This window comes from Camelina sativa, chromosome 17 (assembly GCF_000633955.1).
Source record: "Camelina sativa cultivar DH55 chromosome 17, Cs, whole genome shotgun sequence".
NCBI classification, from domain to species: domain Eukaryota; kingdom Viridiplantae; phylum Streptophyta; class Magnoliopsida; order Brassicales; family Brassicaceae; genus Camelina; species Camelina sativa.
In genome coordinates, this window is record NC_025701.1 from 20792031 (window position 1) to 20805945 (window position 13915).

Genomic DNA, 13915 nt, shown 5'->3' on the forward strand with positions numbered 1-13915 from the left:
CGAAATCTTCTATCCTTCCCGCAAGACGGACCTGAAGACGCGTAGTCGGATCCGACGGGCTCAAGCAAGCCATCGCACATCGGACTAGGGGGGGGACCATTATTGGATATGAAGACCTAAGCAGAAGATTTCATGAAGATTTGGGCCTAAAGTTTTGGATTTAGCCCAACAGGCCGCAGGGGCAAAATCGTCATTTTACCAGGAGACAGAAGAAACCCTAGGTCAAGGTCCCACTATAAATACCTGACGTCATTGTCAGGAAAAGAGATCCAAAATTTTGGGCAATTAGAGAGAGAAAAGGCTTTAATTNACGCCTAGCGGTCCAGTCCAACGGCGAGAAGGTAGCCACGGCGGTGGTGGAGAGAGAGAACGGCAGAAACACGGCTGGACGACAAGTTCAGCGGCAGGCGGCGCATCGTCCAGGACGCCTAACGGTCCAGTCCGACGGTGAGAAGGTGGCCGCAGAGATGGTAGGGCGAGCAGCAGAGACATGGCATGACAAGTCGGCGGTGAGACAAGTGACCTCCCACAGTGGCAAAGACCAAAGCCGGCGAAGAAACCACGGCGGCGGTGCTATCGGCGGGGGNGTCAGGAAAAGAGATCCAAAATTTTGGGCAATTAGAGAGAGAAAAGGCTTTAATTTTCGTATTAGGCATTTTAGCTCTCAAATTGTCATTTTCTGTAAAACCCTTGACTAAGATTCTTAAGTTAAATAAAAGGACCAGATCCGATTCGTCCCACTTGATTCATATATTTATATTGTCGATTTCATACATCAACAGTGGAGGACGATCCACTCTCCCTCATATATTCATTATCATCAACCTAGAGGTAATGGGATATGCANGACAGCGGCCGGGAACTGAGTCCCACACGGCGGCGGCCTCATGGTCTTACAAACCAAAAAAAAAATATATAAGAAAGAGAGATAAGGGAAGGAGGAAAGAAGTATACCTTTTTGGAGAGAAGAAGATTAATGAGTAAAGACTAGGTCAAAGACATATATATATGGGGGGACCAGCACGTTGACCGAGAAAACCCTAGTTTCTAAGTTGTCTCTACTTCCCGCGCCTCGGGAAACGTGCAGAATACTCAAAGCTCCTGTTTAAAGCCCAACGGACCTCGAGAAACGTGCCCGATGCACTGTTCATCCCGGAATCTCCCGGATACCTCGAAAAACGTGCCCGACGCACTGTTCATCCCGGAATCTCCCGGATACCTCGATAAACGTGCGCAACACACTATTCATCCCGGAACCCTCCGGAAGGCAACAAAACTCCCGAAATCTTCTATCCTTCCCGCAAGACGGACCTGAAGACGCGTAGTCGGATCCGACGGGCTCAAGCAAGCCATCGCACATCGGACTAGGGGGGGGACCATTATTGGATATGAAGACCTAAGCAGAAGATTTCATGAAGATTTGGGCCTAAAGTTTTGGATTTAGCCCAACAGGCCGCAGGGGCAAAATCGTCATTTTACCAGGAGACAGAAGAAACCCTAGGTCAAGGTCCCACTATAAATACCTGACGTCATTGTCAGGAAAAGAGATCCAAAATTTTGGGCAATTAGAGAGAGAAAAGGCTTTAATTTTCGTATTAGGCATTTTAGCTCTCAAATTGTCATTTTCTGTAAAACCCTTGACTAAGATTCTTAAGTTAAATAAAAGGACCAGATCCGATTCGTCCCACTTGATTCATATATTTATATTGTCGATTTCATACATCAACAGTGGAGGACGATCCACTCTCCCTCATATATTCATTATCATCAACCTAGAGGTAATGGGATATGCATCAATGGGGTTTTATAGTACGTTGGTAAGGGAGTTGATTTAAGTGACTGTTTTATAGTTTGCTTTGATGTCAGATCAGAGAAATTTAAGCAGCTTCAAGCTCGTCAATGCTTTTATGGTTGGTCTACTAAATTGATAAACTATAAGGGTAAATTAGGTGTGATTGATTTTGACTTGAGGGGTGAATATGGTTGTGGATTTCCCCTTACGTTACATATGTGGGTACTAGAGGATACTGAGAAACGAGAACGGTCTAAATATGCCTACACTTTGAGGACTGAGAATAAAGTTGTTAAGGATGACGATCATATTAGGGTTGTTGGGGCGACGGCTTCAGGTGAGATTGTTATAGCCAAATATGATAATGCATGTGAATCGTTTTGTATTTTCTATTTTACTCCCGAAAGGAACACTCTCCAATATGTTGAAATCCAAGGTCTTAGACAANACCTCGATAAACGTGCGCAACACACTATTCATCCCGGAACCCTCCGGAAGGCAACAAAACTCCCGAAATCTTCTATCCTTCCCGCAAGACGGACCTGAAGACGCGTAGTCGGATCCGACGGGCTCAAGCAAGCCATCGCACATCGGACTAGGGGGGGGACCATTATTGGATATGAAGACCTAAGCAGAAGATTTCATGAAGATTTGGGCNTATCAAGTGAGGTTCCCTTGCTCACCTGCAACAAGATCGTGGTACTTTTGAGAGAGAAAATTAATATTATGTTCTGAGTTTTTTAGAAGATGATTAATTAATTATAGGTGTCAAAACTTGATAGCTCTCAATATCAGCTAAAATCTCTCTATTTTGGGCTGAAGTTGTCTTCTTAATATATATAATAGAGAGTCTAAGCTATTTTGCTTTTGGATGTTATACTTCTCATTTACAGATTTCATGTTAGATCTATCACTCTTGGCTTTGGTATTTTGTTCTTTCTAGCTTCGTGTTGTTGTCCATGTCCTCCTATTGAAGTGGGTATGATATAAAATAGAGAAGCAAGACCGAACCCAAAGACATGACTCGCGCATTCACCCATGAAGAAACCAAAATCCGAGGGTGCCTGGTCATGTAAAAACGACATTGATGTACGTAGTAGAACAAGAGCATCGATGTCCGCAATAATTTTTAGTTAGTTTAGTAGTTTTTTTTTTTAGTTTAGTTTAGTTTTATGAACAAGAACGCAACAAGAGCGGACGATGGGTGCATGATAATGATGCAAAGTACGTATTTTTGCACCTTAGACATGCCATGTAGCCAAAACGAAAAAAACGTAAGCAATCGAGCCATTCGTGAGATATCAAATAGCCTTAATTAGCATTGAATGTTTTTAGTTTTGGGTTTAATTTTGAAAATAATCAGTTTTACCCATTCATGATTGTATATAAAATATATTCCCTAAAAAGTATATAAAATTTTTCGATTTTCAATGAAAAATTGGTTTTTGGGGTTTTATATATGGTTTTCATCAAATTTTCAAACGTAATATTCTGGATATGAATGGCGATGGATATTTGATTTTTCTCCCTTTTTTCATGGTTTTGCAAAATCTGAAAACCAAAAACCACATTTAATCCAAAAATTATTTAACAACTTACAAACATAACTGACATTCGTATATTCTTACAGAATTTTTAAAAAGTAAATAATCTACACATGCATGAAAATTTATTTATGTTTATTGTTGTGGTCAAACAGAATTATGTTTACTAGGGTTTTTCTTTTGGCCAAACCGAATTAACTAAATCCTTTATTTAATTTCTTTGGGAGAAGAGCCTGCGACCCCAAACTCCATAAGCAAACACACGACACGATCATGAATAGAGGAGAAAACTCAGATTCCATCTTTATTGATATGATTTCTGATATACTCTCGAGATTGCCTGCGAAATCAATCGCGAGGTTTCGCTATGCGTGTCGAAGCTATGGGGATCCTTGCTTTGCGAGCCATATTTACCGACTTGTTCTTGACTAGGTCGTTGGCTCATCCACGTCTCTTAATTGGGGTCAAACAAGACGGAGAGTGGTTTTTGTTTTCGGCGCCTCAGCCTCAGAATCCGTCCTCTCTTGTTGTCACAGCTGATTTTCATATGAAGATGTCTTTTGACTTAATTTACTACGAGAGTTGTAGATATGCCTCTGGTTTGCTCTATTTCCCTAGCATACGTATCTCAAAGGAGTATAATCATGATACATATGATATGAATGAAATGCATGCGATATGTAACCCTAGCACGGGACAGTATGCGATCTTACCTGAACCGAGAACAACATACAGAGGGGGAGGTGGCTTTTTAGGGTTCGATCCAATTGCCAAACAATTCAATGTTTTGGTTAATGGTCGTTATATCCTGACATTAGGAACTGAAGAACTGAGATGGAGGACGACATAATGTCCCTCACATCCTTATAGTGGATTTAGGGGTAATGGGATATGCATCGATGGAGTTTTGTATTACTTATGTTACATCGGGGATTATGGGTATACATTTTTATGTTGTTTTGATGTTAGGTCTGAGAAGGTTGAGTTTTTAAATCCAGGCACCTGCGATATGAATGCGACTACTACATTGATAAACTATAAGGGTAAGCTAGGTTTGATTAATATGAAGTATGATCATAGTCATGATCAGTATGGTGGATGTAACAGTAAATAAATCAGCGAGCTAAAAACTATTCTAGGTCTTCACCAAGAGACTAAGAACAGAGAAAACAAAACTGAAAGATGATCAAAGAGAGAGAAGGATCACCTTAAAGGACTGATTCCGAGTGATGTGAGCAAGCTTAAGCGCCGCAAGAGATAAATGAGGAAGAGAGAGAGATATAGGGAAATAAAGATGATACTCATTAATTAGGTTTCTCGAAATGGCAAACATTGCCTTACATACTATTCTTTGGACCACAAACCGGTACCAAAAGAAGATAACCAAAGCATAAACCGGATTACATTTTAATGTATCTGTTACATCATAAAGTAAAATACTGAAGGCATATTCCTGTCACAATACTCTCCTCTTCAGAACATCCTTGTCCTCAAGGATCAAAGGTGGGATATTTGTTGATGAAGTCTTGGTAGAACTCCCAAGTAGCTGCTGCAGGTGTTGAGCCTTTCCAGTGAACCAGAACCTTTGTGGTGGCTTTGTTGCGATACTTGATCACATTCTTATCCAAAATGGCCTCTGGTTCTTTAGCGTTGCCGATGTCCAACAGATATTGGGGTAACAATGGAGAGTCCGAGGGAGGATTTGGGCAAAGTTTCAACTGGCTTACATGGAAGACATCGTGAATAGCCAATTGCTGAGGGAGCTTTAACTTATACGCAACTGAACCTACTCTGTCCACGATCTGAAAAGGGCCGTAGAACCTTGGGGACAGCTTATGAGGGACGTTCTTTGACTTAAGGGAGTTCTGGCGATATGGTTGCAGTTTTAGATAGACGAAGTCTCCTATCTTAAACTCCCTTTCAGACCTGTGAGAGTCTGCTGCTTGCTTCATCCTGTTCTAAGCTCTGAGCAGGTGGAACTTGAGCATATTAATCACTTCTTCCCGTTTTTGCAAACTGCGATCAACCACAACGGATGAGCTCTCACCAGGGAGATATGGTAGGTGAAGTGGAGGAGGTTGCCCGTACACGATCTCATAAGGGGGTTGACTGGATGGCAGTATGATAGGTAGTGTTATACCACCATTCTGCAAGAGGAAGCCATTTGCTCCAAGTTTGTGGGGCTTCTGACACCATACAGCGAAGGTACGTCTCCAGTGTTTTGTTGGTTATTTTTGTCTGACCATCGGTTTGGGGATGGTAAGACGTTGAAAACTGAAGATCAGTTCCATGAACCCTGAACATCTCTCTCCAAATCTCACTCAAAAACGTGGGGTCTCTGTCATTGGTGACATCCTTAGGCATACCGTGAAGCTTGAAAACTTGGTCAAGGTATACCTGTGCAACATCCAAGGCCGTATAGGGGTGTGGCAGAGGCAGGAAGTGTGCGTTTTTACTCAACCTGTCGATAACCACCAGGATGCAGTGTTTACCGGATGAAGGTGGTAGACCTTCAATGACATCCAAACTAATTGATTCCCAAACACCATTAGGAATGGGTAATGGATTCAGCAGTCCGGGCTTAGCAGCCATGTCGTACTTGTTTCGCTGGCAGATACTGCAGTTGCGGACGTAGTTCTGGACCTCGAGACTCATTTTGGGCCAGAAGAATAGGGATTTGACGCGGTGTAAAGTCGCATCTCTACCTGAGTGTCCACCTATAGCCAAATCATGCAACCACTGGAGGATCTTGGTTTTAACTGCCGCGTCATTCCCAACTACCAGCTTACTCTTGCGTCTTAACTCACCGTTGGTGAAGGTATAGTTTGGATGCGAGGCCGGTTTGGCTTTGATCTCAGATATAAGCTTACGCAAATGATCATCAGTTTCCCACAGAAGTTTCAACGAGTCAAAGAAGCCCTCGTGAGCTTGGGACAAGGTGATTTGTAGAAGTTGTGAGCCAGTTACCCGTGATAAAGCGTCCGCAGCATGGTTTTCTTTGCCTGCTTTATACTGTATCTCAAAAGTGTACCCCATTAGTTTAGACAATCACATATGTTGAAAGGGTGTGGTTACCTTTTGATCCATAAGGAATTTGAGGCTCTTTTGATCTGTTATGATGATGAAGGGTCGATGTGCGAGGTAAGCGTTCCAAACCTGAACTGGATGGACCATTGCAAGCAACTCCTTTTCATAAACCGATAATGATTGGTGTCTTGGTCCCAAAGTTCGGCTGATGAAACAGATAGGATGATGGTCTTGCATTAGCACTGCCCCAATGCCCACATTAGAAGCGTCGGTCTCAACTACGAATGTTTTGTCGAAGTTAGGTAGTACCAAAACCGGGGATGTAGATAGTGCCTTTTTCAGGTTTTGGAAGGCCTGATCCGCTTCTGCATTCAAAAGGAACCCATCTTTCTTAAGTAAGTTGGTAAGAGCCCTTGCAATAACCCCATATCCTTTGATGAACCTTCTATAGTAGTAAACCAAACCCAGGAAGCTCCTCAACTGCTTCTGGTTCAACGGTGTTGGCCACTGCTCTATTGCCTTGATCTTACCCGGGTCGGTGCTTACACCTTCTTCAGAGATAAAGTGACCCAAGTACTCGATGGTGGTGGCCCCGAACGTGCATTTTGAGGGTTTCAGGAAGAGCTGTTGGCCTCGCAATATAATGAACACCTGTTGGAGATGGTATAGATGCAGCTCTCATGTGGCACTGTACACCAATATGTCATCGAAGAACACCAGTAAGAACTTCCTGGCAATCTCTTGGAAGGCATGGTTCATTAACCCTTGGAACATGCATGGAGCATTAGTAAGGCCGAAAGGCATCACTAAGTATTCATAGTGCCCCGCATGAGTTTTGAACACTGTTTTGTATACATCCTCGGGTGACATTCTGATTTGGTGGAAACCAGTCCGCAAATCCAGCTTAGAGAAGTACTTAGCACCACCTAGTTCATCCAACAGATCTTCCAACAAAGGAATAGGGTACTTATCTTTGATGGTTTGCTTGTTGAGACCACGGTAATCCACACAGAGGCGCCACGAGCCGTCCTTCTTCTTGACCAACACAATAGGTGAAGCGTAGGGACTAGTGCTACTCTGTATGATCCCTTGGGAAATCATGTCCTTCACCATCCTATCAATGACATCTTTCTGGAGGGTTGAATAGCGGTAAGGTCTGAGACTCACCGGGTTTGCATCTGCGATCAGAGGGATCTTGTGATCGTACCCTTCACGAAATGGTGGCAAACCGGAGGGTTCCTCGAAGATATCATGGAAAGATGCTAGTAGGTATTGCAGGGAAGGGTCATCTGACATTTCTGACTGATGTGTGGCGATGTGTGAGAGAAGGGCTTCCGATTGTAGAGAAGGTTGATCAGGTGAGTCTGAGAGCAACTGAACTTGCAAGAGGGCTATCTGCGATGGTTCTTGCATGATTTTGTCCAAATTATCACCTTTAACTTCCTTGCAAACAACCTTTGTTCCCCGCAACACATGCTTAACGCCTCCTAACTTGAACTCCATGCGCAAATTCAAGAAATCCCATAATATTGGACCCAGGGTCACCAACCATTGCACCCCGAGGACCAGGTCATAACTATCCAACGGTATCGATCTCACCTCTGTGACAAACGCATACCCTTGCATCCTACATGAAAAACCCGAACACTTGTGTTTGGAAATGATCGAGCCACTGAAAGCTCCAATCACGCGTATTGGCTTAATGGGTTCCAGGAGACTGCCTATCTCGTTAGCCACAACTACACTGAGAAAACTGTGTGTACTACCGGGATCGATCAACACATGAAGCTTTCGCTTACCGTAGTATGCAGTCATGATCATGCAGGTGAAATCAGAGGTTCCATTCAATGCATTCACAGAGATCACCGGTCCAGTTTCAGTTATCTCTTCCGCCTGATCATCATAATGGTTGGTGATTATCTCTTCTCCCTCGGGGCATTCGTCTTCCTCAACTTCCACCATAAATATCTGAGACCTCTTATGCTTTAAGTGATGACCGGGAGAGTAGGGCTCATCATAGAACATACAGAGCCCTTTGGTTCGGCGTTCTTGCATTTCTTGATATGAATACTTCCTTGGGATTTTCTCGGGGGGTTTGGTGAAAGTGTTTGGCTTGGTAGATGGATATTTGGATATGTTGCTTTCGGGTGTCGGGAGTAATGGGGTTGTGTTTGGGTTCCTGTAGTGGGGTGAAGTGTTTGATTTGGGGAAGGGACTGAAGGGAGCTCGAGGTTGTTTTTGTTGGTTGAGGGATAGATAAGCCTCATGAAGTTTGGCTAATCGCGCGGCTTCAGCTACTTCAGTTACCTCAAACTGGCGGACATGTAACGCAAGTTGAGGGTTGAGGTTGGTCAGGAAAATGCTTAAGGCGTGTTGGTCCGGCAGAGATAGCTTGGTTAGAGCATCTTCAAACTTCTCTAGGAAGTCTTCCACCAAATCACCAGCTTGCTTTATACTCACCAGAGCGGACAGAGGGTCGTTGTTGGCCTCTGCGAACCGTTTAGACAAAGCCATGATAAACTCTGACCACGAAAGGAAAACACCAAAACAATTGTTCAGATAGTTGTGGAGCCACTGAGTTGCTTTCCCCTCTATGTAAATGGAAGCTAACTGGACTTTCCCCTTGGCGGGAGTGTGGTCGAGGCTAAAGAACTGCTCGCAACGGTATACCCAGTCTCTCAACGACGTACCATCAAAAATCGGGAAACCTACCTTGGTCAGGCGCGTGGATAAACCGTTTGGTGCCATTGGGTGGGTTGGAAGACGGTCAGTCCTCATAGGTCGCTTCCCGGAGGACGCGTGGCACTCGTTCAACAGATCTGGGGGGTCTGGAGGTCGCGGTTGCTGAGATGCGGCGGTTACCTCACCAGATACCGTCGTCGGGGAATCAGTGGTTCCGCTTGACTGGCCCGTGTTCTGTAACACTAGCTTCTTCACCATGGATTCAAGGTTGGCCTGAGATTTGACCAGCTCAGTCTGCGATTTGACCAGATCTGCTTTTTGACCCTTGATATCGTCGGTTGTCTGTTTCTGGTCGTCGATTTGTTTGCTCAGAGTTTGGAAACGAGTAGCGTCGGCCATGGTTTTTGTCGATCCAAGGAGCGAGAGCTCTGATACCAATGTAACAGTAAATAAATCAGCGAGCTAAAAACTATTCTAGATCTTCACCAAGAGACTAAAAACAGAGAAAACAGAACTGAAAGATGATCAAAGAGAGAGAAGGATCACCTTAAAGGACTGATTCCGAGTGATGTGAGCAAGCTTAAGCGCCGCAAGAGATAAATGAGGAAGAGAGAGAGATAGGGAAATAAAGATGATACTCATTAATTAGGTTTCTCGAAATGGCAAACATTGCCTTACATACTATTCTTTGGACCACAAACCGGTACCAAAAGAAGATAACCAAAGCATAAACCGGATTACATTTTAATGTATCCGTTACATCATAAAGTAAGATACTGAAGGCATATTCCTGTCATAGTGGATTTCCCCTTGAGTTAGATATGTGGGTTCTAGAGGATATCGAGAAACGGGAATTCTCTGCATATGTCTACACTTTAAGGACTGATGATGAGGATAAAGTCGTTAAGGATGACCAGTATATTTCCGTCGTTGGGGCGAATGCTTCAGGTGAAATTGTTTTGGTGAAGGATAATGCATCTGCACCGTTTTATGTTTTCTATTTTAATCCGGAAAGGAACATCCTCCGAAGTGTTGAAATCCAAGGTATTACTAGACAAGACGGTGTAGAATGGTCTGACGATTATCATGAAGTTTACGTCTTTGTAGACCATGTAGAGGATCTTAACTTTGATATTACGAAGAAGACACCATATGCTGCAACATGATCATGCATCAAGTGAGGACCGTTGCTCATGCCTCCAACAAATTTGTTGCCTTTGCTCCCCAAATCACATAAAAGCTCTCCTCCATGTAAACGTCATGTAATCTAAAAACTTCTTAATGGTTCAGTTTTTATATTCAAAGTCATAGCTGGAGCCTGGAGTTGTTGCTCTTCTTTATATTACAAACACAGAGTCTTTTAGCTATTTTGTTTCTCACTTTATTTGGCTTAGCTATTTCATTGGTTTGGTTTTAATTTCGGTTTAAATTTGTTTCGGTATGAAAAAAAAAACAAAACCGGGTCAATTAAATCCCTTGTACCAAGTTAATTTGGTGAATCGTGGAATGGAATGGCTCGTGTTTACATGGAGACGATGATACAGAGATGCGTCACCTTCTCTCAAATCAAACAACTCCAATCTCATTTCCTCACCGCCGGCCATTTTCAATCTTCCTTCCTGCGTTCTCGTCTTCTCGAACGCTGCGTCTCGGAGACCTTTCATTCGCCGTAAAAATCTTCCGTCACAGCCCTAAACCTTTAACCAACGACTGGAACGCCGTCATCCGCGGATTCGCCTCTAGTCCTCAGCCGTCACTCGCGTTTTCATGGTTTCGTTCAATGTTGCGGCAAACGTCGGCTATGTGTAGAGTCGACGCTTTGACTTGTTCTTTCACTCTTAAAGCTTGTGCGCGTGCGCTTTGTTCTTCCGCTACGGTTCAGCTTCATAGTCAGATTAGTCGTCTTGGGTTTTCCGATGACGCGCGTCTCGGTACTACGTTGCTTGATGCTTACTCTAAAAATGGAGATTTGGTTAGTGCGCACAAGTTGTTCGACGAAATGTCTGTGAGAGACATCGCCTCGTGGAATGCGTTGATCTCGGGGTTATCGTCGGGGAATAGAGCGAGTGAGGCGTTGGAGTTGTATAAACGAATGGAAATAGAAGGAATCAGAAGAAATGAAATAACTGTTGTTGCTGCTTTGGGAGCTTGTTCTCACTTGGGTGCTGTTAAGGAAGGTGAAAAGATCTATGGTTACTTTAAAGATGCAAACTTGGATCATAACGTGATTGTTAGCAACGCGGCTATTGATATGTATTCCAAATGCGGGTTTGTTGATAAAGCTTTCCAAGTGTTTGATCAGATCACGGGTAAGAAGAGCGTTGTTACATGGAACACTATGATCATGGGGTTTGCAGTACATGGAGAAGCGCACAGAGCGCTAGAGATTTTCGAGAAATTGGAAGTTAATGGTATCAAGCCTGATGATGTCTCATACTTAGCTGCTTTAACCGCTTGCAGACACGCAGGATTAGTGGAGTATGGGACATCAGTGTTCAACAACATGGCTCGTAACGGAGTCGAGCCTAACATGAAGCATTACGGTTGTGTGGTTGATCTGTTAGGCCGAGCAGGAAAACTGAGAGAAGCACACGACATCATATGTTCGATGTCGATGGTTCCGGATCCTGTTTTGTGGCAGAGCCTCCTTGGAGCTTCGGAGATTCACAATAATGTGGAAATGGCTGAGATAGCTTCTAGGAAAGTGAATGAAATGGGTGTTAACAACGACGGGGATTTTGTGTTGCTATCGAACGTTTATGCAGCGCAGGGACGGTGGAAGGACGTAGGACTAGTGAGAGATGATATGGAGACCAAACAAGTGAAGAAAATTCCCGGTCTTAGCTACATAGAAGCCAAAGGAACGATTCATAAATTCTACAATGGTGACAAGATTCATGGACAGTGGAGAGAGATTTATGAGAAGATCGACGAGATCAGGTATAGAATACAATATATACAGCTGAGATTGGCAAAACTCTAATGCTTTTGGATTTATTTAACTTCTTGGGTTTTGGTTGATGAGGTCAGGTTGAAGATAAGGGAGGATGGTTACGTGGCCCAGACGGGACTCGTGTTGCACGACATTGGAGAGGAAGAGAAAGAGAACGCTTTGTGCTATCACAGCGAGAAATTGGCGGTGGCCTACGGACTGATGATGATGGATGGTGCGGAAGAGGAGTGTCCGGTGAGAGTTATAAAGAACCTGAGAATTTGTGGGGACTGTCACGTTGTTTTCAAACATATTTCAAAGATTTATAACAGAGAGATCATTGTTAGGGATCGAGTTCGATTTCATCGGTTCAAAGGTGGTTCATGCTCTTGCAAAGATTATTGGTGACGTTACAAAGTTAAGGGTGGTGATGATTAATTGATTATGTTATTTTTCATGAAAATCTCGAACACTATCTCTAATGGGTAATGAGCATGACAGTGTGAAACAACAATACCATATTACCATGTTTAATTTTAACAAGGTATAAAACAACGTCGATGAAATTAGATCACAACAGCAACTGAGGGCACGCCGGACGCGAAGCCTCTCTGAAACACACTTTGTTAGTGGTATGGATTGATGGATGTATGCAATGGTGAGATATGAAATGAATGANTCATGGACAGTGGAGAGAGATTTATGAGAAGATCGACGAGATCAGGTATAGAATACAATATATACAGCTGAGATTGGCAAAACTCTAATGCTTTTGGATTTATTTAACTTCTTGGGTTTTGGTTGATGAGGTCAGGTTGAAGATAAGGGAGGATGGTTACGTGGCCCAGACGGGACTCGTGTTGCACGACATTGGAGAGGAAGAGAAAGAGAACGCTTTGTGCTATCACAGCGAGAAATTGGCGGTGGCCTACGGACTGATGATGATGGATGGTGCGGAAGAGGAGTGTCCGGTGAGAGTTATAAAGAACCTGAGAATTTGTGGGGACTGTCACGTTGTTTTCAAACATATTTCAAAGATTTATAACAGAGAGATCATTGTTAGGGATCGAGTTCGATTTCATCGGTTCAAAGGTGGTTCATGCTCTTGCAAAGATTATTGGTGACGTTACAAAGTTAAGGGTGGTGATGATTAATTGATTATGTTATTTTTCATGAAAATCTCGAACACTATCTCTAATGGGTAATGAGCATGACAGTGTGAAACAACAATACCATATTACCATGTTTAATTTTAACAAGGTATAAAACAACGTCGATGAAATTAGATCACAACAGCAACTGAGGGCACGCCGGACGCGAAGCCTCTCTGAAACACACTTTGTTAGTGGTATGGATTGATGGATGTATGCAATGGTGAGATATGAAATGAATGAATGGCAGGGTGTTTCAATTTCCCTTATGCAATTATAGTACAAGAGGTGTCAATCCAATCTGAGGGTTGTGAACAATCAGGATGTGTATATGAGCCTAAGTTAAGCCAAATATGCAAAGGATGTTTGTCACTAACAATCCTATTAATGAAATGTAATGAGTAGAAAGTAAAACTACTAGAACTAGATGCTGAATATAAATGGAACAAAATGATTATCACTACAATGAAGCTAGAACATAAATAGAAACTATGCTAATGAACTAATGCAAGACAATAATGAACAGGAAAATAAGCAAATGCAACAGGAATGCAAATAGAATGAGACTAGAGATAAGACAGGACAACTACTAATCATAAACAAGAGTTCTGGGGATAAACTCGAGCAGGCACTCGATCGAGTGCAGATCGAGTGCAGGGTCGAGCTGGATAAATCCGTGAAACAAAGCAATGCAAGAAAAACAGAGCAACACAAGAACGAATCAAACAACAATCAAACAGCAGGATTAAGACTTAAAAATCAATAAACAAGGAAGGCCTTGAGGAGG

The 13915-nt window shown here is 43.0% G+C and overlaps 1 protein-coding gene, 1 long non-coding RNA gene and 1 pseudogene across 2 annotated transcripts; all 3 read left to right on the forward strand.

Moving 5' to 3' along the window:
* On the forward strand, window positions 3719-10211 carry LOC104759674 (putative F-box protein At1g30925). The gene is made up of 3 exons (XM_010482578.1): window positions 3719-4035; window positions 4306-4425; window positions 9845-10211. The coding sequence occupies exons 1-3, from the start codon at window positions 3719-3721 to the stop codon at window positions 10209-10211; spliced, it is 804 nt and encodes a 267-aa protein (XP_010480880.1).
* On the forward strand, window positions 10557-12540 carry LOC104757760 (annotated as a pseudogene).
* On the forward strand, window positions 12658-13039 carry LOC109130126. Its single transcript, XR_002036245.1, has 2 exons — window positions 12658-12701; window positions 12792-13039. It is a non-coding gene; the product is annotated as an uncharacterized LOC109130126 (long non-coding RNA).